General features: G+C 37.0%; 1 protein-coding gene and 1 long non-coding RNA gene across 3 annotated transcripts in view; one reads left to right on the top strand and one right to left on the bottom strand.

Annotated features, from left to right (window-relative positions):
• rnf13 (ring finger protein 13) overlaps positions 1-26,760 on the top strand; it is a 33,924-nt gene that overhangs the window by 3,243 nt on the left and 3,921 nt on the right. For both annotated transcript variants that reach the window (XM_065259445.1, XM_065259444.1), the window contains exons 2-8: positions 856-992; positions 1,958-2,038; positions 8,841-8,966; positions 12,704-12,791; positions 14,128-14,218; positions 14,938-15,043; positions 16,048-16,141. In XM_065259445.1, the coding sequence (XP_065115517.1) occupies positions 879-992; positions 1,958-2,038; positions 8,841-8,966; positions 12,704-12,791; positions 14,128-14,218; positions 14,938-15,043; positions 16,048-16,141 (700 nt within the window). In that variant the 5' untranslated portion in view covers positions 856-878. The remainder of the gene's footprint in view (positions 1-855; positions 993-1,957; positions 2,039-8,840; positions 8,967-12,703; positions 12,792-14,127; positions 14,219-14,937; positions 15,044-16,047; positions 16,142-26,760) is intronic.
• The window catches only part of LOC141281569 (uncharacterized), a 514,674-nt gene continuing 507,041 nt past the window's right edge, over positions 19,128-26,760 (bottom strand). Inside the window, exons 2-3 of the long non-coding RNA XR_012335906.1 lie at positions 22,277-22,388; positions 19,128-21,348 (exon numbers count right to left, since the gene is read on the bottom strand). This is a non-coding gene — a long non-coding RNA (uncharacterized lncRNA). The remainder of the gene's footprint in view (positions 21,349-22,276; positions 22,389-26,760) is intronic.

Below are 26,760 nucleotides of genomic sequence, written 5' to 3'. Positions count from 1 at the left end.
TCCGTGCTTGTGCATTTAGCAGATAAATACTACGGATCCCTGCTGCCGTGTCTTTCTCATACGCTGCATTGTGTTCAGGATGTCTTGATTTTAAATGATAAATGAAACTTGTAGTGCTGTATGATTTGGCGTCTTTCTCTGACACTTTAAAATGCTTTTACCAACATGTTTGCTGCCTTTGCATGTCTCTCACTCTGTGCTGGTTGCAATTCGATTGCGTTATCAAAGACCTAATTGTTCGATAACATTTATTAGGCCTTTTGACTTTTTCGGCCAAACACCGAAAATTTATTTTTTGCTATTTTCTGCCGAATAATTTTGGTTGCCGAACATTCTGTGCATCCCAAGTATTGAAGTGAATCGTACAAAAATATACGATTATTAAAAAAAAACTTAAGAATCCCCAAGAATCAATGAGTGTGTTTGGAGGAAGATTTTTATAATTTTTTTTAGTAATTGCAGCTTGATCTGGGTTAAGTTTTAAAAACACGGCACGTCTTAGCCCTCTTTATGCTACCATGATAAATATGATATAATTTAATAGTTTTTTTTATATCAGAGTAGGAAATAATAATTTAGCAGTTTACTTTGCAAATGCAGACATATGCTTATTGCTCATAATAGGACCACTTTAATTCACTGATGTGTTGGAAACCAATATGAATACAAACATGTTACATGGTTTTTTTTTATATAGCTAAATTTGTTGCCAAATTTTACAATGCATTCATACCAGTATAGTCAGACAGGGTTGAGCTTGCATCTCAGGAACGAGTTTTTTGCTTGTGGTTTTAATGGAGAAGTTTGTGAATTTCCCTGTAACATGCAGTATATCACTTCTCTTTATGTTTGCAGGTGGAAATAAAGCGGATCTTAAGATGCTGCTGTCCTTGGGGATGCTGATGCTCTCTGCCACCCAGATTTACACCATCTTTACGGTTCAGATATTTGCCTTCCTCAATCTTCTACCTGTGGAGGCTGATATATCAGCAGTAAGTTTTGCAGTAAGATATACTGTATGTGAAAGTATAAAAATGAAATTTATTTTATTCTAACTAGATGTCATTTTGTTTAACTACTGAATGCACTTAAATTGAGTTTTGTTTAAAGAGCACCTATTTCATTGCTAAAAAACAACGTTATTTTGTGTATTTGATATAATACAATGTGTTTGCGAAAGCACATTATTTTCCACATACCCTACATTTTTGTAGCTCCAGATTTCACTCTCTTCCTGAAATGCACGGATTAAAAAAAATTCATGATTGGTCAGCTATTCTGTATGTTTTGATTGGCCTGAATACCTCTGACTTCATACTTCAGTGAGTCCAAGCGGAAGGAATTATGAAAAACTACATCACCAATCCCAGGAAGTAAACTGTTGCCTACAATCCATGTGTTTGTTGTAGTCCAAGAAAAGAGATTTAGGTAGAAAATTTACTTTGTAGTTTGTACCTTTTGCATGTTGTAACATGTACTATTACACACTTACACACCAAAGGAAATGTAAAATCGTGAATTGGACAATAGGTGCTCTTTAAATTGTCTAAACAATTTGTACAACATTAAGAAACATGGGACTAAGTCTAGTCCCAGACTAAATGTTATGACTAATGTTTGAGCTGTCTTAACTTAAATCAGCTTGCATTCACATATATTAAAATATTTCAGTGCCATTGTTTTGTCTCAAGATGCACACCAGTAATGTTTTTATAAGTTATATTTGTGAAAACTACTTAAAACTTGCCTGTTAAATACATGTTTTATCAAGAATAACAAAATGAAGGATTAAAATAAATAAAAATAAGTAAAATAATAAGTGAACAAATACTTTAATAAGTAAAATAAACACTTTTTTGTTGTTTACTTAAGTTTTTTTATTCCCTAATTCGACTCCAATGATGGAACCTGTGCATTACACATTTCAAAGAGCATTGTGCATTTTCATATTTTTCAGTATTCATTCGACAATAAAACAGAGAACTTTGATGACCTACCTGCTCGGTTTGGCTATAGGCTGCCCAGTGAAGGACTAAAGGTGAGTAGACTATATACTACCATCAAGAGACCGTTCACTTCACGCCTATTGAAATTTGCCTATAATAGAAGATTGGTTCTATCTGTTTTTTATTTACTCATTCGGTAAGGACTTTTATTCAAAGCGACAAAGAAATAATGGGGCATGCAACAGTTCTCCCACTTGCTCTACATTCATTATATTATTAGTAAATCTCTCCAATAAGTCAAAACAATAAATTATGAATTTCCTTCTATGTGTCATGCACCCATTTTGTTTCAATAGAAGATAATCTGATATTTGTACTATGATCAGTGCTACAAATTTTCTTAAAGTGTTAAATTGTGGGCTATTAACCCAAACACCTCACCTCCGAACCATTGTTTGGACAAACAGGTAGTTCCGTTCCAAACTCACACCATTGGCTGAGCATCTGTATGTTAAAATTGTGATTGAGAAGTTATGGTCATTAACAATCATTGCAAGACTGCTGTAAAAGTTCTGATATTTTTATTTTAAGTCTATAAAATTAAATAATCCAGTAAACACAAACAACTAGACTAGTCATTGAAATGTCATTGGTCAAAAATGTGGAAACCTTAAAACCCTATCAGAGAAGTCAAAATTCTTTAAAGAACAAATCTGATAAGAAATAAACTCACGTGTCTACTACCCTAACCAGTTAGTCAACTATTCTGCCCTGTCTTTTTTAAAGGGACACTCCACTATAGACATTTGATTTTTAATATTTTGGAATCCATTCAGTTGATTTCTAGGTTTGGCTAACACAGTCTCACCCCATGTCGTCAATATTTGACGACACTTGACCATTCGTCAATATGTGACGCGGAGGGTATACCTTTCGCGTCATTTTTTGACGAACTGGGGACTTCAATACTATTACGTCCGTTGCATTCTCTTCTCCTATTTTCTTACCATTTTCGCGTCTGTTTAGGGTTAGATTACGCAAAATTAAACAGTGTACGCGAAATTAAACAGTGTACGCGAAATTAAACAGTTGTCACCTGGCGTTGGGGTTAGAAACAGTTGTCACCTGGCGTTGGGGTTAGAGTTAGGTTTGGGTAGGGATGTCATTATGTAAATCTAACCCTAAACCGACGCGAAATTGGTAAGAAAATAGGAGAAGAGAATGCAACGGACGTAATAGTATTGAAGTCCCCAGTTCGTCAAAAAATGACGCGAAAGGTATACCCTCCGCGTCACATATTGACGAATGGTCAAGTGTCGTCAAATATTGACGACATGGGGTGAGACTGGGTTGGTTTGGCGGTACCACTTTTAGCATAGTTTAGCATAATCCATTGAATCTGATTAGACCATTAGCATTGCGCAAAAAAAATCAAAGAGTTTTGATATTTTTACTATTTAAAAGTTGACTCTTCTGTAGTTACATTGTGTACTAAGACTGACGAATCATGGACTTTTCTGTTGTAACATGGCTGCAGGAGGCACAATAATATTACGCAGCAGCCGAAAGTAGTTCCCTTGGAAACTTTTAATAACGGGACTATCTTCTATTTTCTAACATCATTGCGCCTCCTTCCATATCTGTCTAGAAAATTGCAACTTTTAATTTTCCGTCGGTCTTAGTACACGATGTAACTACAGAAGTGTCAAGTTTTTAATAGGAAAAATATCAAAACTCTTTGGTTATTTTTTAGCGGTATGCTAATGGTCTGATCAGATTCAATGGATTGTGCTAAGCTATGCTAAAAGTGTAACCGCCAGACCCGGAGATTGGCTAAATGGATTCCAAAACGGTAAAAATCTAATGTTTCTAGGGGAGCTGGAAAATTAGCATATTTTCAAAAAAAGTGAAGTGTCCCTTTAACCATGTCGTAAGCTTTAAAGTTACTTTGTATAAATAAAAAATCTAAAATTAGCGTTTTTTTAATCCATATGGAGTTTTTTTTCTCTGCTGTTCATTGTTTAATTGCAATTTTTTATTAAAATAGATTATAATACTTTTTTATTCAATACTATTTAATAACTTTCCTGTTTCTGTGGTTTCATTTGTTCATATTTTATTTAAAGATGCTCTAAAACGATGCCACAGTGTAAAAAGCACTATATAAATAAATCTGACTCGACTTAGCTTTCTGTTCCCGATCTGTATGATTCAGATGCACCTCACCAAACCTCATGATATGTTAGCGATAACTATGTTGAAATTACATTACTTCACATCTGTTCGACTTAGTTCTCCTTTCAGTACGCCTGCTGTTATCTTTTCTCCTGATTTCCCTATAACTTCCCCATTAGTATATTTTTAAAGGCTGTCACTTGACATTTTAATACTTACTTCAGGTGCTCGAGGGAGTTTTCGGACAAGGGTGGCCTGTAAACCAGACGTTAACTAGCTTAGACCAGCTAGAAACGTTTACAGTGTTACACTACAAAGCAAAAACAGATGGGGTTTTAAAACACCCTTATTCAGATTTTCTATGTGGCCTCAAGATGACTTACAGTAAAAGTATACAAAATAGGACAAGGGTTACAAGCTAAAAAATTGTTTGGTTATTTGTAACAAATGTACATTGTCCGGCCATGCCAAGCTCTAGTATAATTTTGAATATTAAATATTTAAGTATTGGTGTGAACAGTGGGACCCTGAAATGAAAAGGTTGAGAAGCACTGATTCTGTGTTTTCATCTCTTATGGATTGTTTTTGTGAGCTGTTATTAGTTCATCTTCAGTCATGTGCTGGCCTCATGCCTGCCTGTTTTCATGCCGCAATAATCCTTTATTTAATAACAGGAAGTTTTTCCTTTTAGCTGCACTTTTGCCCAGAGAAGAAATTCCCCAGTTACATCGCATTTTCACAATTTTTCTATAAAGGAAAAAAGAACCATGAAAGTCTTGTAATGGATCACACAGGGTTCAAGATAAAAGTTTGAATCTAATTTAATCTAGTACAAATCTTACAATATAGCCATGTCAAGAGGCCACTTCTATCCAATAAGCCAAATGTCAGATACTTTATCCTCAGTTTTCTCCATCTGCTTTGAACTTTTTCCCGTAAACTGATATTATTTGAAGCAGTTGTATGTGTCTTCCAGCAGAGGGTACTGTTTTAAAAGTTTTTTTTTATGTTGTAAGGGGGTCATTGAAAGGACACTAGAAGTGTGCGGATGAATCACCTTGATTTATTCTTTATGCATTTTTTTATTTCTGCCCAATCACCGCAATAACACCTTAGATTTAGTCTTTTAATTTTACACTCTTTTGGATTTGTACTTTATATAACACTTTGAAAAGGAACATTATCACAGTAATGCGTCTGTACAATGATTTCTTTGGATAAAGAAGCAGTTTTGTAGAATTATCTAAAGTATTGATTTAACACAAGAGTACTTGCAGCCATAAGCTCACTAAATTATCTGGATGTCATTACATTGATATTTTAGTCTGTCAGCAGTGCATTACTAGTATCACCTATTTGTTCAATGCCTGCATTTCTTATCCAAATACAAGGCTAAGATGAGGTTTTGCATTTTTGTTGAAGATTCGACAAGGATTCGTGTTTCAAGATTACTTAATACTAAACAAAGCAGAGATTATGTATCTCACACCACACCCATAGTTTTACTTTAAGTTCTGTAGTTTTATTTACTATAAAGAATTAAATTGTGGCATTAAAAACCAAGCGTGCCGCACAAGCGCTGAAAAGTGAAGCCAAAATGTCTCGATCGCCCCCCAGTGACTGGTCCCAGTATAGGTCATAAACCCCGCCTCCCCATGTTATTCAATGGGACTTGAGACCAACTAAAAAAAATTAATTACACTTCAATTATCTTTTTTCCGAAGCTGGTTTCTGTCATTTACTGTAGTTTTTATCACGCTGATGAACATTCAAATGTTTGTTTTTAAAATAGGTTTGTGTTTAGTTAGTTATTTAATTATATAAAAACAGTGTTGTCACGTCATGATTGACAGCTGTGATATCGTGTGATATGCGCATTCTACGAGAGCGAGGGCGGGGTTTTGATTTCGCGGCTTCACTTCCTGCTCACGACTGCGCATGACTGGTCCCGAAATCGCTACTGCGCAGACTCAAGACCCAAGATGTCAGCGCCTTATTGGGAACTGGCGGCTTCACTTTTCACCAATGGAAGAGAGCGAACAGGCGTCGTCCATCTTTTTTTACAGTCTATGGTGAAAACCTTTTTCTTTAGACAAGGGGCCTAAACTGTATCTAGAGATCAAAATATTAAATAGTCTTTGGACTTTTTTGACCTGGGTCAGTAAGGGGGCACTGACACAATTCAAACCAAATCGCACTCGGGCATGTTTGACCCCCAAAGTAGAGGTCTTCATGGGTCCACTTAGAACAAAAACCAGAGGTCCGACCTGAGACCCGATCGGGTTCGGGTCTAAAAGTTTCACGTGTGCCTCGGACACGGATCTGGTATAATAATAGCGCCATCGGGTCTCGAGTAATTTAAAATGAATGTGTTTTTGCCGAACGGACCTGAAAACCCGAACTGACCCGAACTTTCTTGCATATGTGCGTCAGTGGCTCTGTCCCAAATGGCGCACTTCATGTGGACTTTCGGTCTCGTGGCCTTAAATTGCGCGTTTTTGCTTAGTCTAGGAGTCCGTAGGGTGTCCCATCTGTCATTTTTACGCTTTGAAGTGTACTCATCAGCGCCTCCTTTGCCCCCTTGATGCGGCCTTCAGTGAAGCTCGCACTGCAGCAGGCTTCGCGCACCTTACCAAGCCAGAAGTCCTTGCGAAATGGCAAACAGACGACAGAAGGGAGGAGTTCACACTGACGGGCAACTTATCTACCTATTTCCGGTGTGATGCTCGAGTCTGTCCCAAAATACGACTCCAGTGCACCCATGTGGACTCGCATCAAGGGTCCCTAATGTCTGGACTACGTGATGTCATCAAAGTGTGGACTCTGAGGAGGACCACAAATCCGGAGTGTGCCATTTGGGACAGGGCCAGTGTCCTTTTTGAACCTCTCCTCTGTTTGCCAAGAGTGCTTGCGACATTGTGTGGCTGGCGGTAGGTTAATTTTCGTCGATACTGTCAATTACCTTGATGTCGACGTCAGATAACAAAGTAAAACAAATGGAGCAGCTCGCCAAAATGTTTGCAAGACCAGCGTGGTTTCTTTCTGTCCGACTGCTGCATGCGGGGCTGCAGACTGCACACACGTCTGTGTCGTTTACCTATGTGTCCAGTCGGGTTAAAAAAAAATTGCCACTGGTGCGGACTCGGATCTAATTTTTCGTGTTTGTCTCGGGTCAGGTCTTTCTTTTAAAAAAATCATTTATGCACGTCGGGTTCGGTTATAAAATGATTCGGGTCATTTCGGATCAGGTACATTTCTTTGGACCTGAGAAGACCTCTACCCCAAAGCCTGGTTCGTTTGACTAGTGTGATTGCTCTGTACCGCGCCCGGGCTCGGTTTGGTTCACTTGCGCGACCACTCGCCTTCAACTGCCTTCTTAAAAACCTTTTGATGTGCGCAGCAGGTTTATGTGAATGTCCAAGCTGCGCATGTGACAGACCAACCAAACAACATGATGGCATGTGGGAGGGCTGTGTGTCATTGCACAACAAACGACTCCATATAAAAAACAAATACTTAACATTACAATGGGTTCCAGTGTTAAGAGAACACTTTACTCCCTGATTTGTTCAAAACAATTGCATCCTAAAGATGAAAGCGTGCCCGGGCTCGTATCGATTAAAGTGCTTCAGGGGGAGTAGGGAGGGGGGACAATTGCGCTGGGGCATGGTTTGGTTTGGATAATGTGAGTGCGCCCTAAGAAACCACCCACAGCATTCTAGCAACCTACTAGATATTCCCTTGCAACCCTGGCAAACTGCAAGGTACTCCCAAGCAACCTGCTAAATACTCCCTACCCTAGTAACCTGTAAGATTTTACCTAACAACCTGCAAGATACTCTTTAGTAACTTGCTAGATTCTCCCTAGCTACCTGCTAGATACCCTAGCAAACATAGCAACCTGCTACATACTTCCTAGCAACCATTGCAATCTGCTAGATTATCCATGAAAACCTGTTAGATGCTTCCTAGCAACCTTCTTAAAACTCCATGGCAACATGTTAGATTCTCCCTAGCAACCTAGCTACAATTCGGTGTTAGTTAAAGGATAACACATTAAATGCTTTGACCCAAAATAAACACATCTCTGTGTTATTATTGGAACAACACATTTTGTGTTACTTATTACAATTAAAATTACTTATTAAAATCATAACACAAAAAAATTGTAAAAATTAACACATCTTTTCTTAGAGTGTAGATACTCCCTAGCAACCATAGCAACCTGCTAGATACTTCCTAGCAACCCATGCAATCTGCTAGATTTTCCATAACAACCTGTAAATACTCCCTAGCAACCTGCTAGAATTTCTCTAGTAACCCTAGCAACAGGCTAGATACTCTCTAGCAACCCTAGCAATCTGCTACACTCTAGGAAATGATGTGTTAATTTTTACAATTTTTTGTGTTAGACTTTTAACATATTATGTGTCATTTTAACACACTTTTCTGTCATTTTGTGTTAAAATAAAACACAAACTGTGTTGTTCTAATAATAACACAAAGATGTGTGTATTCTGGGAAAACACTAGTGTGTTGTTTTTATCACATCCGTTCTAAGAGTGAAGATACTCCCTAGCAACCTGCTAGATTCTTCGTAGCAACCAGCTAGATACTCCCTAGCAACCATAGCAACCTGCTAGATACTTCCTCGCAACTTACGTCTCAAGAGAACTTCTATTTCTGGTCCTGACAGTCATTTGTTTTATGTCTCCTCAGGGTTTCCTGATAGGTTCCCGTCCTGAGAATGCATGTGAGCCGATCGACCCACCGCCCCTGAGGGACAACCTCACCAGCGCCTTCATCGTGCTAATCAGACGCTTTGACTGTAACTTTGACATCAAGGTAGGTTACGTCAAACACCATGACTTGCACCTGCGGGTCTGTGTGATAAACATCAGCCTGTGCTGAATTCCAAAGATCTTCTTACACAGAAAGCATGAAAAACATTTGCAGGGGCCATGCGGGTCTTCACTTTGTTTCTACTTGTACTATCTCCCCAATATTTTCCTGGGCTGTAGAAGTTCACTTTGCATCAACTTCACTTCGTTTCCCGTGGTAATCTCAAGAGCATGTGCAAGGTTGGCCTAAGGGTTCCCCCCACACATTAGGATTTCTGATCGTAAATATTTAACATGTTTAATATTTACGATTCACGATTGGGTGGCTCCGACATTCTTCCGAATAGGTTCGAACACTCTTAACCCACCTCACACGAAGGGAAAATCTGATAAGATAATCTGTAGAACGGGACATAGCTAGGATTGTCGGAAGGGGAAAATCGGCCCAAAATCAGCTCGATTATCTTTTGGTGTGTACTCAGCATGAAGTGTAAACTATTTAAAAAATAATCCTGTTCTTATTAAATTCATTAGTGTTTTGTCTTTGTACCTGTGATTGATATTCTTTTAACAAGAATTGCAGGAGACGGAGGTATGACAAAAATTGTAAATACAGGGAAACATTCAAGTAAATTATTTTTTTTGCATTACTTTTTAAATGACAACATTTATAAAACCCTGACCTTGCCTCTTGCTTAGCAAAGCTCTTTGAACTTTTACCCATCATGTCATTTCTTTTTTAAGAGATCAGTGACTCAATAGTGTGTATGAATCAGTACACTTATTCAGAAGCTCTCATACTTGATTTCTTATTCGGGTTTCCTGAATCATTGAGGTGAAATCAGAGTTTCCCTTGCTCAGCATGAACACAGCACTCGTAAAACAGCTTGTTTACTGTCCAGTGAGCTGTTGAAAATGGTTGTGTTAAAACAACACATTTTGTGTCTAGTTACATAGTAATACAGGCATTTCAGAGTATCAAAACAGAATTTTTTTCATGAATTTCACGCCCCCCCCAATATTAGCCTAATTAGGGATGCATAACGATTAATCACGATTAATCTATAGCTGTATAAAAGTTTTTCTTTAAATCATAAATGTGTGTGTTAACTGTGTATAATAATTATGTATGTATAAATATGCACACATGCATGCGATTAATTGTTATGCATCCCTAATATTAAAATAATTTTCATAGCATGAGACTTCATGTGATCAGAATTCAAATTTTTGAAAAAATCAACACATTGCACTTGACTAAGTTAGCCACATATTGTTTTATTGTCATTGTCTCTCTTAATGTGTTCAATACTTATTCCCTGTGTCTTATTTTACTTTAAGAGTAATACGTATGTGATTTAATAAGAGTATTCAAGTCGATAATTCAATAAGAGTATTCATCGATTCAAGAGTACGTATGTGAAGTTTTAGCTCAAACTACCACATAGATTATTTATTATAGCATGTTCAAATTGACACTTGCACTTTTAGCATAGTTTAGCATAATCCATTGAATCCGATTAGACCATTAGCATCGGGCAAAAAAATAACCAAAGAGTTTCGATATTTTTCCTATTTAAAACTTTTGTAGTTAAATAGTGTACTAAAACCGACGGAAAATTAAACGTTGCGATTTTATAGGCATATATGTGTCTTATTTTACTTTATTTATTATGACTCAACTTGTATACTTAAATGTTCTGATTTCTTTGTATGAATTCTATATTTGGCCTAATGTCTACATCTGGTGGAAATTTTGTGTGAATAGCCAACTTAGAAATCCCCTTACTGATAAAAATGCTGTGTCAAATACTTATTTTCTCTGCTGTAGCATATTCTACCTGCTTAAATAGTTATGGCCGTATGGTTGTATTACGCATTTAATGCACAAGATTATATTTAACGACTGCTAGATAACATACAACACAAAATGTTCCCATCATAAACATTATTATAGTATATATTTTATACATTTTAACTAGAATTCTGTATTGACCGATAACGACAATGCGAACTAGTAAAACCTAAATGAAGCTTTGCCAAATTTTCTGGCGTTGACTGTATTTACTGATAAGCTAGTCAGTAATGTGTAACATCGAATCATAAGTAGAACTTTAGTAATTGTCAGTGATGATTAAGTTCCCAGGAACTATTATTTTGCATTTAGTCATCCGTTGACATGACAGCAAAATGACTAAAACTACAAACGTGTGTAACTTGAAGACAGCCTCTGTCCAAGTATGCAAAAATGCGCCTCTAAATGTAAAATCAGCCCCCGTTGGCTTACAGCCAACTGGCAAAAAATATGCAAAGTCTTTAAGAGATTTGCCTACAGGTTCACTTCCAAAGCTGTCACTGGGGCAGTACCCTTTGAAAAGGTCCTAAAATGTACCACAGATATGTATACATTTGGTACCTTTGAGGTTCTAATAAGCACTCTTTGATAACAATATGTACCTTTGAGGTACTAATATGAGGTACAAGTGTGTACTTTTCGAATGGGTGCTGCCCCAGTGACAGCTAGGGATCATTTTTATCATTTTTTTTCTGAGAGTGTACTTTGTTCAAGATATTGTCCTTGTACTGCAATAAACTGACATCGTTAAACATTGAAGTTTCACAATGATTTGTCAATTATAGATGTATGGGTCATAAGTTCCAGCTGTGTTTGTGACGTACTGAAACCTTGTAGTCTTTATGATGGGGCTGTAAAGTTACAACACTATGATATTCGTCAAGTGCATAGTTGGATATGTGACTATGTGTGTTTGAATATAATTACATTGATTTCTTTTATTGTTAAAGAAGCTGCATTATTTTTTGTAATTCATACGATACTTTTTTTAAGATGTGAAATAAATCTTTGGTGTCCCCAGACTACGTATGTGAAGTTTTAGCTCAAAATACCATATAGATAATTTATTGTAACATGTTAAAATTGACACTTGCACTTTTAGCATAGCTTAGCATAATCCATTGAATCTGATTAGACCATTAGCATCGCGCAAAAAAATAAAAAAATAGTTTTGATATTTTTCCTATTTAAAACTTTTGTAGTTAAATCGTGTGCTAAAACCGACGGAAAATTAAAAGTTGTGATTTTCTAGGTAGATATGGCTAGGAACTATACTCTCATTCTGGCGTAATAATCAAGGACTTTGCTGCCGTAACATGGCTGCAGCAGGTGCAATGATATTACGCACTGCCCGAAAATAGTCCCCTTGGCTACTTAGTACACGATTTAACTACAAAGTTTTAAATAGGAAAAATACCGAAAACTCTTTGGTTATTTTTTTAGCGTGATGCTAACAGTCTAATCAGATTCAATGGATTGTGCTAAGCTATGCTAAAAGTGCTAGCGCCAGACCCGGAGATAAGCTGAATGGATTCCAAAACGGTAATAATCAAATGTTTAACTCTAGGGAAGCTGGAAAATCAGCATATTTTCAAAAAAAAGTGGAATGTCCCTTTAAAATAGAAATCCAGTTGTTAAAAAAATTGGTACCCAACTATCAACAATCTTTCCTAAGATTTCCTAAAGCCATTTATAAAAATCAAAGTCATTCCTTGCATGTGTATGAATAACTGTGTGCCTTTTTACACCACTAATAGTCAGATACCCTCACAAGCTGAACAAAGAGCCCTACATGTTTCATCTTTAATGTGTATGCCGGTCCGAGGAGTGCATGCATGTTGCCTGTGTTTGTCTGAACACAATGCTTCTCTCTCTGTAACCCTTAGGTCCTTCATGCGCAGAAGGCCGGCTACAAGGCGGCGATTGTCCACAATGTGGATTCTGATGACTTAATCAGCATGGGATCCAATGATCGTAAGTTTCTGCACATGAATGCATAAAACATGCAGTGGAGACACCAGCTTATGTGTTCTTCTGCGAGACAATGCCTGGATTCACAAAACTCATATATTTTGTGCTCATAATAACCGCTGTTGTATTTATGATTTTTGACTGAGCTGTGATGTTGTTTAACTTGGAATGATGAGATGGAGCTATGATGGCCCAAAACGTTCAAACCATAATTTTGGAGAAACCAACCATACGATCTATTGAAATCTATTTTTTCCCAATTAAAAATAAAATAGAATAGAGGAAAATGACCTGCTGAAGAATTTAATAAAGAACTTATTATTTATATTTCAATATATAAAAACAGGCAAGTGTTTTAGGCAAGTCAAAATAGGAAAGATTTGTAAAAAAAAGTATTATTTTCTCTACGAAATAAAATGTTAATCTGATTTTTACTTTGTTGTGAATGGATTGAACTGGATAGTTAAAGAGCACCTAAGGTCCGATTCACGATTTTAAATTTCCTTTGGTGTGTAAGTGTGTATTAGCAGGGGTGCACATAACTTTTTTGTCCTGAAAAAACCCTGGTTTAAAGGGATAGAAATCCTGTCATCATTTACTCTTTCTTATGTTAAATTTCTTTGTTCTGATGAACACGAAGATATTTTGAGGGATGCTAAACAATTAATCGCGATTAATCGTTAGCAGAATAAAAGTTTTTGTTTACATCACATATGTGTGTAAACTGTGTATAATAAATGTGTATATATATAAATATGAACACATTCATGTATAATTTTAAGGAAAAAAGTATATATTAAGTGTTTATATTTATATATAATATAAATTATATATAAATATACAAATGTATATACACATGTAAACATTTCTAAAACATATACATGCATGTGTGTACATTTATTTATACAAAGTTATTACACACAGTTCACACACATATATGATGTAAACAAAAACTTTTATTCTGCTAACGATTAATCGCGATTAATCGTTAAGCATCCCAAGAACCAATCGAAGCCCCATTGACTTCCATAGTAGGAAAAAGAATACTCTGGAAATCAATGGGGTTTCTGATCGGTTTGGTTTTCAATTATGTCAATGTCAGCTTTATTTATATAGCACTATTCAAACAACACATATTGACCAATGTGCTTTACGACATCTGGGTGCTTTATGGGTGAACTATCCCTTTTAATAGTTTAAATGAAAACATAGCCAGTCTCCAAATTCTGACTGGTTGTGTATATCACAATAATTTGCCATTACATCTAAATAATTAGTCTATAATGTGCTTTTGATTAGTTTTTCCTTTAATTTGTATATATTGTATGTGTTGCTGCAGTGGATATTCTGAAGCAGATCGACATTCCTTCAGTTTTTATTGGTGAAGATGTGGCCACCTCCCTCAAACAGGATTACATCTATGAGAAAGGGTAACAGCTTGGATTTCACAGTTTTAATAGATTATTAATGGAGTTGAGTAACACTTAGTACTTACAGTTTACTTCATATAGTGATTCGACACAATATCGCTGTTTGCACTATATATGACAGAAATAACCAACACAGGTCTTTTCAAATTATTATATGAAGTAATTTGCGCACAATCAGATATAAAATAGTTGCTAACCGATTTATGTGTGGACATGAGCAGTTACACTGCAAAAAATGATTTTCAAGAAAACATTTTCTTAGAATTTTTGTCTTTTTTCATGAGAAATATCTAAAAATTCTTAAATTAAGATGATTTTTCTTGGTGAGCAAAACGACCAAAGAAAATAAGTCTAGTATTTAGACCAAAAAAATTAAATTTAAGTGATTTTGTGCATAAAACAAGCAAAAAAATCTGCCAATGGGGTAAGCTAATTTTTCTTGAATTCTTCTTGAATTTAGTGTTTAAGAAAAATGTTCAAGATTTTTTTTTTGCTTACCCCATTGGCAGATTTTTTTGCACAAAATCATTTAAATTTGATATTTTTGGTCTAAAAACTAGACTTATTTTCTTGGGTCGTTTTGCTCATCACGAAAAAGCATCTTAATTTAAGAATTTTTAGATATTTTTACTGAAAACAAGACAAAAATACTAAGATTTTTTTCCTTAAAAAATTATTTTTTGCAGTGTATTGACATTTTTCCTCATTTTTGCTTTTAGTGGTCATGTAATTCTTATGCCAGACTTCAGTTTGCCTCTGGAATATTATCTGATCCCATTCCTTATCATTGTTGGCATCTGCCTCATCCTCATAGTAGTTTTCATGGTGAGTAATGAATCTTTATAAATAAATTACAGTACACTTCAAACATGACTTTCTTACTTAAAATTTTTGTCTTGTTTTCATGACAAATTATCTAAAATTTCTTAAATTAAGATGCTTTTTCTTGATGAGCAAAATTAACTAAGAAAATAAGTCTAGTTTTTAGACCAAAAATATTAAAATTAAGTGATTTTATGCTTAAAACAAGCAAAAAAATTCTGCCAATGGGGTGAGATTTTTTTTTTTTGAATAAAGGGTTTAAAACTTATTTCAATATTTTTTTTTCACCCCGTTGGCAGATATTTTTTAGCCTGGTCCAACCAGACTCTCGTACATTCATTTCATTTGTACAGAGAGTCTGGCCACGCTCCATTGCAAAGCGTTACTTCCGTTAAGGAGGGTCCTCTCTGTTGAAGTTTAAAACTATTGGATCTGCCCAGAGTCACTCAGGATCTGCCATAGGCGATCGCTAACGTGTGGTCGTGACGTATATCATGCGCCGAAACCGGCCGGAAACAACAAGTCCGAATAATCAGAACAACAAAACTTAGCAAACCTGGTTCTTGCTCCTTCTTTAACTTCTGTATATTCGGCAGTTTTGCAACAACGGACCGAATAGCTTTCTCACGTCTTTCTCCGCTGCCATAACTGAACTACATCAGCGTCATCGTTCTTAGCCACCCCCCTCTGTTCGCTGATTGGACCTGCAGATTTTTGCAGGAGAAAACGAAACCCTATACAGCAGTCCCAGACGTAGTACTGAAGCTAAATGAAAATTAAGCGGAAGCACGGAGGAGGGCGGAGCCAGGCTAGATATTTTTGCTTGTTTTAAGCAATATTTTTTGTTTACAAACTAGACTTATTTTTTTAGGTCATTTTCCTCATCAAGAAAATGCATCTTAATTTAAGAATTTTTAGATATTTCTACTAAAAACAAGACAAAAATACTAAGTAAGAAAGTCATTTTTTTGCAGTGTACTTAAATGTTTACCTTCATTTTATCGCAGATCACAAAGTTTGTACAGGACAGGCACAGAGCTAGGAGGAGCCGTTTGCGCAAGGACCAGCTAAAGAAACTCCCAATTCACAAATACAAGAAAGGTAAGACTTGTTTATATGACACCAATTATATATTCCCAGGCGTCTAAAGTGGGACTGTCACTTTGTGAATAGTGAACAGACTATAATTTAAGTCATTATCCACAAATTATAGATTTTTCACATGGTATATAGTATACTGTATAAACGATATACTTTGGTGGATTACTGAATATTATTAAAATCTTGAACCGTGTCCTTACTACATGCGTCGCGATGTGTCAATGCGAGGTGTGATAAAAGGTATCTTTTTCATGTTAAAGGAAAACACCACCATTTTAAATGACGCAACTGCCCGAAAATAGTCCCCTGCTATTGAAAGTAACTAAGGGGACTATTTTGGGGCAGTGCGATATATCACTACACCTGCTGCAGCCATGTTACGGCAGCAAAGTCCTTGATTGTTACGCCAGAATGAGAGTATAGTTCCTGGCCATATCTGCCTAAATAAATGGCAACTTTTAATTTTCTGTCTGTCTTAGTACACAATGTAACTACAGAAGAGTCAAGTTTTAAATAGGAAAAAAATCTAAACTCTTTGGTTATTTTTTTGCGTGATGCTAATGGTCTAATCAGATTCAATGGATTATGCTAAGCTGTGCTAAAATTGCTAGTGCCAGACCCAGAGATCAATGGATTCCAAAACGGTAAGAATCAAATGTTTAGCTCTAGGGGAGCTGGAATATGAGCATATTTTCAAAAAAAGTGGAGTGTCCCTTTAACGGATGGACAGCCTGGCATTGTGGACACGTGCGGAATGTGGGTGAAATGTGGAATTCTCCTCCTACGCCGGAGCTCTCAGTTTTCCACCTCTTCATGGTGAATCATTAAGCTATTTTACAACCAAATCACACACAATGTCCATTGACCATTCATTAGGTCTGGCTCATGCATGGGCATCTGTTGACACTATATCTTCAGCTTGACACTGGAACTCGGTTATATGAACCAGCCTATAGGGCGGTCCCCTGAAAACTACATTTCCCTTAGGATTGTTTTCTTGGTTGTATTTGTTCCACCAGTAGGAACTCTGAAGTGACGTAAGCTGGCCAACAGTGACGTTACTTCAGCACAGCATTCAACAACTGAAGGACGCTGTGATCTGAATAGTGTTTTTGTTGTATGTCATGGGTTTTACGATAACAGAGATGCGTGGTTAATGCTGTAAAATACAAGTGAAATGTTTCGCTTTGTCCCTTCAAAGTCATGTTGGAATTCCTCTATAGTATAAAGGTTGAGAAGAACCTGGATTAAAGTGTTGACCCATCCATTTGTGTTTTACTATGTGGAGCTATTTAAAGGGATAGTTCACCCAAAAAAGAAAATTACAAATACCTGTTACTCCAGTGGATACACAGCACATTTGGCTTTCTCCTCCGACAGCAAAACCTCCCAAATCAAACTTTACAGATAATAAATATGACCATGGATTTCTATATATTTGAGCTCTTTTGCTTCTGTGACAAGCTGCTGTAAAATGGCTTTGGAAAGCCCTTATATGGAGCTGGTTTGGTCGTGTATTATGCAAATGACCAACCTTGTGCATGCGGCCGCTAATTCTAAGCACTCAATATTTATGTACGAACGAGTGTAAGAACAAATTCATGTGCGTATGCACGTGTTGTGACTTAAGGGCGATTTATAGTCGTGCGTAGGTTCTAAGCAAGTTTTGGTAACAAGTTCAAATGTGCGTATAATGAATAAGACCCATTGAGGGTTTTTTGCCCAGCCCTTTCTGTTTGAACCAGAGTTTGTCACTATGTGTCTCGTTCGCTACGTGTGTCTCGTTCGCTACGTGTCTCTCGTTCGCTACGTGTCTCTCGTTTGCTACGTGTCTCTCGTTCGCTACATGTCTCTCGTTCGCTACATGTCTCTCGTTCGCTACGTGTCTCTCGTTCGCTACATGTCTCTCGTTCGCTACGTGTCTCTCGTTCGCTACGTGTCTCTCGTAGGGGTGTCAACAATAATCGATGCGGCAATGCACGCATGCATGATTCAGCATCGATGTAGCAAAGTGCCATAATCGATTATGTCACTGTTTATTTTCTGGCCTCGAGTGGACAATAAAGTTGTGAAGTTTCAATTACTTCCGGGGGCATAACAACAACAAACAAGATGGCTGAGAGAGATGACCGAGATAGACGGGTAAATAAAATGCACCCTTTTCAATGGAAATTGGACATATGGGCACATTTCGGATTCTACGAAGTTAATGGGAAACTAGACAAGACTTACGCTGTGTGTAAAATTCTCATCTCAGGTATATAATTGTCATTGTCTTAAAGCTGCTAAGCTTCTGTTTTTGTTGAGAATAGTTGCACTTGACTTTACTACTTGACTGATTAAAAATGTGCCTTGTTGTGTACAGTAGAATTCTGATGCATCGCAATGCATCGTAGAATCGAATTGAATTGAATCGTTACCTGGTGAATCGTAATTGAATAGAATTGTGAGGACAGTTCCAATGCCCACCCCTAGTCTCTCGTACGCTACGTGTGTCTCGTACGCTACATTTCGCTCGTACGCTACGTGTGTCTCGTTCGCTACGTGTCTCTCGTTCGCTACGTGTCTCTCGTTCGCTACGCGTCTCTCGTTCGCTACGCGTCTCTCGTTCGCTACGCGTCTCTCGTTCGCTACGCGTCTCTCGTTCGCTACGCGTCTCTCGTACGCTACGCGTCTCTCGTACGCTACGCGTATTTCGTTCGCTACGCGTCTCTCGTACGCTACGCGTCTCTCGTACGCTACGCGTCTCTCGTACGCTACGCGTCTCTCGTACGCTACGCGTCTCTCGTACGCTACGCGTCTCTCGTACGCTACGCGTATTTCGTTCGCTACGCGTCTCTCGTACGCTACGCGTCTCTCGTACGCTACGCGTCTCTCGTACGCTACGCGTCCCTCGTACGCTACGCGTCCCTCGTACTATCGAACGCCAAGAGGGCCAAATACACGCGTATTTTAACACGTACTTTACGTGTACTTCACGTGTACTTTACGTGTACTTCACGTGTACTTTACGTGTACTTTACGTGTACTTTACGTGTACTTTACGCGTGAAAAATTAACGCGTACTTTACGTGTAAACAACACGTTAAGTACACGTAAAATACACGTTAAATACACGTTAAATACGTGTAAAATACGCGTGATTCAGACACCAGTTTCCTGTTTAAACGGGTCAATATGATTGGTTGCCTAAAAGTTGGATCAAACCATTTCTCTAAACCTGGGGGATGTCTGACACTCATATAGGCTACATGCTACCACCATTACAGATTTTAGTGTTGTTGTCCTTTTCTTGTGTAGCCCATACAAATAAATAGGCAGATTGCAGTTTTAAAAAGGTATAGTAGTTATTTATAATTGAAAGTTATTGAATAAAAGGCTCATTTTGCACATAAGTAAGCATTCTGATTGTAACACAATTTAACACACCTCAGTTTTCTAACATTTGTTAATGAAAAAGGTTACAGGTATGATTCTTTAAATTGAAGATATAGAACATAGTAATGAATTTTCGTTTTTGATAAACAATATAAACTTAAAATTATAAAAAATTAAAGATTTAATTTACAGCTTTGGCCAGTAGGGTGCAACCAAGATGCTCCACAAGGGCAATATTACAGAAATGTTACATCTAAAGATAAGATCTAGCTCAGCGTTCTAAATGGTTTCAAAACACAGTGGTTTCTACAGAGATAAGATACTCACCCTTAATGTTTTAAATGAGTAGTCTTGGCCATGTGTACCTACGTCAGACCTGTCAGCAGCAGACCTGTGACTGTTAAGGTGTCTAGCCAGGTTACATTACTTTGACTAGAAAAGATAATTTGAACCAACCCTGGGTTTTAGGTGCCATGAAAGTTACTCAACTCAATTATTTAACTATAGTAATTCTGTGAAATCTTAGCACACACTTCCCACCCAGCAAAATCTGGTTGAAAAGACGTCAAAACGACAACTTCTCCAGACGTCTTAATGACGTGAAATTCTGGTTGAAAAGTGAAAGGTGAAAAGACGTGTTTATCATGTCGTTGAAAAGACGTCTATAAATTGACATCTAGAAAAAGGCTAAATTTGGTCGAAAAGTGAAAGGTGAAAAGAAGTCTATAAAAGGGCTAAATTTCTATATTATTTCCTATGTCTTTCCAAGGGTTTATCCTCATTTTAAGAATGTATTATATAATGTTAATTATACTATTATTATTAGGCTAATAATTATCTCAAAATAGGACAGCTAACAAAAAGGTAATACGAATTTATATGTCAAATACACATATGACATGAATATTTCATTAATTGGTTTATTGTTTTTCAGCCATAATATATCCCTCACCTGGCATGGTTAAGGTTCTTACCTTCATGATCTGTTATCCTTGTTGTCCCACTTTTTGACTGCATTTCTAATGACACAGAAAACCTTTTGTGTTCTGCTATGTATACCAGAAACTGCCTTTCACATGCATATGATATGATCTGAGATAGGCATACATACATGGAATTGTTTTAAAATTCAAATACAAAATACTATCACAAATTCACAGATATCACAAATACAAAATACTGTGTGGAAAAATTTATTTAAATACAAATACATGGGAAAAATGTGGGCACAATGGACAAAGTGTGGGCATACTGCGGGAAAATTGTGGGACCACTGGGCATTCTATGGGCAAACTGTGAGCACATATCTGGGTCTTAAAACCCATAGAAGCTGTTAATTTCTTAAAGTACAAAATAAGCTTGGCTAAATAATTAGTCTTGTTGAAAGTAGCAGTAACAAAAAAAGACAAACTAAAAATGTTAAACATACATTTCTTTTACCCCTGGGTATAATGTTAAAGGGGTAGTTCACCTAAAAATGAAAATTCTGTCATCATTTACACACTCTCATGTTGTTACAAACCCGCATACATTTATTTGTTCTGATAAACACGAAGGAAGATATTGTGAGAAATGTTTGTAACCAAACTGTTTGTGTAAATGACAAAATGTTCCTTTTTGGGTAAACTACCCCTTTAAGAAAATGTAGGAAATTTAGCTTGTGGATTGAATATTAAATTACTTTTATTTAACTACATAAAACCACTTATTACTAAACAGAAAAAGCAGGTCCAAGAACAATATGTCTCCTCATGGGCACCAGCTGATATTTTCTTGTCCGATTCTTTCTTCATCCTGCTCTCAGTCACTCAGGTGTGTTGTCCTGGTTGCTTTATGGTTACAGCGAAATGTGAGAACATAAAAAAATAAATGTTAACATTTAAAACAGGGGTTGTCTTAACAAAAAGTAAAGCATGATCAATCCAATTAGGTACACTAATATTAAAAGGAATTTATATTTTATTTTACCTTTGTTATTTAGTCCCAATTATGTATTGCTATACTCCATTTAAATACTTAAAGCGATATTTCAGACAGATTTTAAAATGACCCCATGATGTACTCCCACACAGTAACTCGAGATACACATGTTCAGACGAACACATTTGGAGTTGTTTTAGTAAATGTCCTTGCTTTTCCGAGCTTAATATGGGAAAAACATGGATCAGGGTACATTTTCTGACTTCCCAAAGAAGTGCAGCCTTTAAAGAAGTAATCCACACCGCTCCAAGGGGTTAATAAAGGTCTTCTGTGGGTAATCAATGCTATATAGTAAGAAAAGATAATGTTTTAAACTTTATAAACTATGATAACTAGTTTCCGGTAATGATGTCTTGGACTCAATGCGCAATGAGTGGCAATATTTGAGTATGGATTACCTCTGTGAAGGATGAATGCACTTTATTGAGGTTTAAAGTCAGAAGTGGTTCCCTAATTGATGTTTTCTACCATTATAAAGCTTGGAAGCGCAAGTAAAAAAGGGGCTATTTACACTTGGTATTAAGATGTGCTGTTGTCGATCGGATCACAAGTGGACGATGCTAAAGACAGGTGTAAATGATGTTCAAAACATCTTGAGCTCGTCCACCTTTGACCACATTCAGAGGTAGTTGAAAACACTTTTGATCGGATTGCTTTTGTAGTGTAAGCGCGCATGTGGTAGAATGTGTTCCAACAGCCACAAGAGAATATCAAAGAAATATCAAAGAAAGCTTTTACATATAAATGTACAAAACACTGTGCAGCATGTTTACTTACAAGCAGCGGACTCTGGCATAATATTAGTTGTGTCCATTTAAACCCGTCATTACTCCTGCTCATGTTTAAATGACAGCAGAAGGAATCGCCCACAGTCTCCACAGACCATCCCCTAAAAGTATTCAGAACAGAAGAGGTTGAAAGTGGACAAAACTGACAGATTTAAATACCAGGTGTAAACAGAATGTGTCCTTCTCATCCACTTATGATCCGATCCACACAAAAAAAACACGTCTTAAAGGATTAGTCCATTTTCTTAAAAAATATCCAGATAATTTACTCACCACCACATCATCCAAAATGTTGTCTTTGTTCAGTCGAGAAGAAATTATGTTTTTTGAGGAAAACATTGCAGGATTTTTCTAATTTTAATGGACTTTAATAGAGCCCAACACTTAATACTTAATTCAACACTTAACAGTTTTTTTCAACGGATTTTCAAAGGACTGTAAACGATCCCAAAAGAGGCATAAGGGTCTTATCTAGTGAAACGATTGTCATTTTGGTGCATGTCTGATGTACGATACCTCCAAGTTGTCCTAGACACAACGCAACGTGGCACTTCTTGTCTGGTGTGCAACCCCCTTTAGATTTTTGGATGCATGTGAAGTTTTTTTTCCTCTTAAGTAATAAAAATAGTACTGTCAAATGTACTTCAGATAATAAAATTATCTCGTTCACTGTATGTATTTGTTTATGTTTTATTAAGGAATAATTGAAGCACACAATAAAATAATTATATAAATTCATGCAGGGCTAGAAGTATGTATGTACAGAAACACCGCCAGGTATCGGATCAGTAATTGCAAAAGCCAATACCCTAAGGCCAGGTATTGGGAAGAGAGAAAATGTATTGGAACATCTCTAGTTAGGTAGTAGACAGGTTGGTAGTATCAAACAACCTGTACAAAACTAAGTGCAAATAACAATGACGGAAGTTTACAAAAAGTTTGTATTTACTTTCAAGACATTTTATTTTTCCAAGTTGTAGTGCTTTATCATTGTAGGGCAGGGGTTCCCAAACTCGACCCTGGAGGACTGTCTGCAAGACACCAGCACTGAGTTACAACATGATGAGTTAAGGCACCCCTGCTCTAGGGAGTGCTGTCAAAGGATAACAGCTTAAAAGCTTATTTTTGATCATTTTAATATGTACTGTATTCTATTATACATTATTTACTAAAGCCTGCTTTTCTTTAAGTAAAACCTGCTTTTTGAACAAAATTAATATAAAGGGGTAAAGTAGCAGTGTAAAAGGGGAGTCAATGTAATGTCACTGTCAATGTATCTTTCTTATTTTATTGAAACCTTTGATGGAGAAAATAGAATAATGTCCAGGTAACACAATTAAACTTAATGTAGCCTTGCAGTACAAGGAACACGTTGATATATGGCTCTATGCAAGACAAGGACTGCGTACAAGTACTTTGTTCATTGTAGTATTAAACACTTTGTAGTAAAATTATAGACACTAAGGGGGCAATTTCCTGGAAAAGGTTTAAGTCTAGTCCCAGACTAAAACACATATTTGAGTTGTCTTAACTTAAAACAGCTTGCACTGACATCACTTAAGATACATCATTGCCTTGTTTTCTCTCAAGATGCACAACAGTAATGCTTTTTTGTAAGGGATGATTGTAAAAACAACTTAAATGTCCTAAAATAACTAAGGCCTAGTCCTGGGACTCCTGGCTTACACTAAACCCGGGAAACTACCCCTAAGTGTGTGCTAAGATTTCACAGAATTACAGTGGTTAAATAATTGAGTTGAGTAACTTTCATGGCACCTAAAACCCAGGGTTGTTTCAAATTAATCTTATCTAGCCAAAGTAATGTAACCTGGCTAGACACCTTAACAGTCACAGGTCTGCTGCTGACAGGTCTGACGTAAGTACACATGGCCAAGACTACTCATTTAAAACATTAAGGGTGAGTATCTTATCTCTTTAGAAACCACTGTGTTTTGAAGCCATTTAGAACGCTGAGCTTGATAGATCTTATCTTTAGATGTGGCATTTCTGTAATATTGCCCTTGTGGGGCATCTTGGTTGCACCCTACTGGCCAAAGCTGTAAATTAAATCTTTAATTTTTTATAATTTTAAGTTTATATTGTTTATCAAAAACGAAAATTCATTACTATGTTCTATATCTTCAATTTAAAGAATCATACCTGTAACCTTTTTCATTAACAAATGTTAGAAAACTGAGGTGTGTTAAATTGTGTTACAATCAGAATGCTTACTTATGTGCAAAATGAGCCTTTTATTCAATAACTTTCAATTATAAATAACTACTATACCTTTTTAAAACTGCAATCTGCCTATTTATTTGTATGGGCTACACAAGAAAAGGACAACAACACTAAAATCTGTAATGGTGGTAGCATGTAGCCTATATGAGTGTCAGACATCCCCCAGGTTTAGAGAAATGGTTTGATCCAACTTTTAGGCAACCAATCATATTGACCCGTTTAAACAGGAAACTGGTGTCTGAATCACGCGTATTTTACACGTATTTAACGTGTATTTAACGTGTATTTTACGTGTACTTAACGTGTTGTTTACACGTAAAGTACGCGTTAATTTTTCACGCGTAAAGTACACGTAAAGTACACGTAAAGTACACGTAAAGTACACGTGAAGTACACGTAAAGTACACGTGAAGTACACGTAAAGTACGTGTTAAAATACGCGTGTATTTGGCCCTCTTGGCGTTCGATATCGTACGCTACGCGTCCCTCGTACGCTACGTGTCTCTCTCTCGTGAGCTACGTGTCTCTCTCTCGTGCGCTATGTGTCCCTCTCTCGTGCGCTACGTGTCTCTCTCTCGTGCGCTACGTGTCTCTCTCTCGTACGCTACGTGTCTCTCTCTCGTACGCTACGTGTCTCTCTCTCGTACGCTACGTGTCTCTCTCTCGTGCGCTAAGTGTCTCTCTCTCGTACGCTACGTGTCTCTCTCTCGTACGCCACGTGTCCCTCTCTCTTACGCCGCGTGTCCCTCTCTCTTACGCCGCGTGTCCCTTGTTCTAAGTACAAATTTCTAAAAATTCTTAAATCAAGATGCATTTTCTTGCTAAGCAAAATACAAATCTTAACTTTCTTCCTAAACACTTAATTCAAGAAGATATTAAGATATTAATTTTAAGCACAAATTCACTTAAAGGGACACTTCACTTTTTTGAAAATATGCTCATTTCCCAACTCCCCTATAGTTAAACATTTGATTCTAGCGTCAAAATAAAGGATTTGGCTGCTGTGCCATGGCTGCAGGAGGGGCAATGATATTACGCAATGCCAGAAAATAGTCCCCTGCTATTGAAAGATACTAAGGGGACTATTTTCGTCTGCTGAGTAATATCATTGCGCCTCTTGCACCCATGGTACAGCATCAAAATCCTTGATTATTACGCCAGAATGAGAGTATAGTTACTAGCCATATCTGCTAGAAATTGCAACTTTTAATTTTCCGCCGGTCTTAGTACACAATGTAACTACAGAAGAGTCAAGTTTTAAATAGGAAAAATATCAAAACTCTTTGGTTATTCTTGAGCGCGATGCTAATGGTCTAATCAGATTCAATGGATTGTGCTAAGCTCAACATACACTTACCGTTACTGGTAGCTTCTACTGTGCTATTTAAACCATTCTCTGAAGCCGTTTCCCATTGTATGCATATTTTGGCAAAAATAGTAGTAGTCTTTTGGGTATTGTTGTGGTAGTAGATTATTTACATTTGGCAGTAGTTCATTCAAGCAATACATTTATTCAGTATGTGTGTTTCCTGTCATCAAACCCCTGACTTTGATCCACCAACTGAGCTAGAGGAACGTAGCGGTATGCTACAAATATTTTTAGTCTGACTGAGCCTTTAATACAGGATGAGCACAGCTATAGTGCATTTCCTCTCTTCCCGCTTGTGGCATCTCCTTATGCTGAGTTGTTATTTTCTTCTGTCCACCCGCTGTGCCGATTCATCCGTTCTGCAGTCTGTCTCACTAACAGAGCGAGCAGCGGGCTGCTGGATTTTCCTGTCTTATGACACTGCAGCTGGGCCGCACATACAGTACAAAACAAGCGACTGCTGTTACGGTATTGTTACTGCAGGGACAGGAAACACTTGGAAACGGATTTTGACGCTGCTGCGGATTGGTGCAGATGAAGCATTTTAACTTGCCATCTCAGGGATTTTAGACGTGTGTATAGATGTATCTTGAGACCAAGTTACAGTCTGAATCATTTAAGTTGACAATTTAATTTTGTTTAAAACTTCGATTAAATGTAAAATATGTAATTGCAAAAAGGAATTTTTACAGTGTAGAAGAATCTGTATGTAGTTTATATTTCAAGGTATAATTTAAAACCATAAATGCAAACGTTTTGAGCAGTAAAACTTTGGTACACAGTCTTTAAAGTGTTTGTGTAATTTGCAAACACTGGATCAGCGCCATTGATTTCCAGCTTTGCCTGTAGCCACTTGTAAACTA

This window comes from Paramisgurnus dabryanus, chromosome 24 (assembly GCF_030506205.2).
Source record: "Paramisgurnus dabryanus chromosome 24, PD_genome_1.1, whole genome shotgun sequence".
Classification (NCBI taxonomy): domain Eukaryota; kingdom Metazoa; phylum Chordata; class Actinopteri; order Cypriniformes; family Cobitidae; genus Paramisgurnus; species Paramisgurnus dabryanus.
This window is presented reverse-complemented; position numbering and strand designations above follow the sequence as displayed.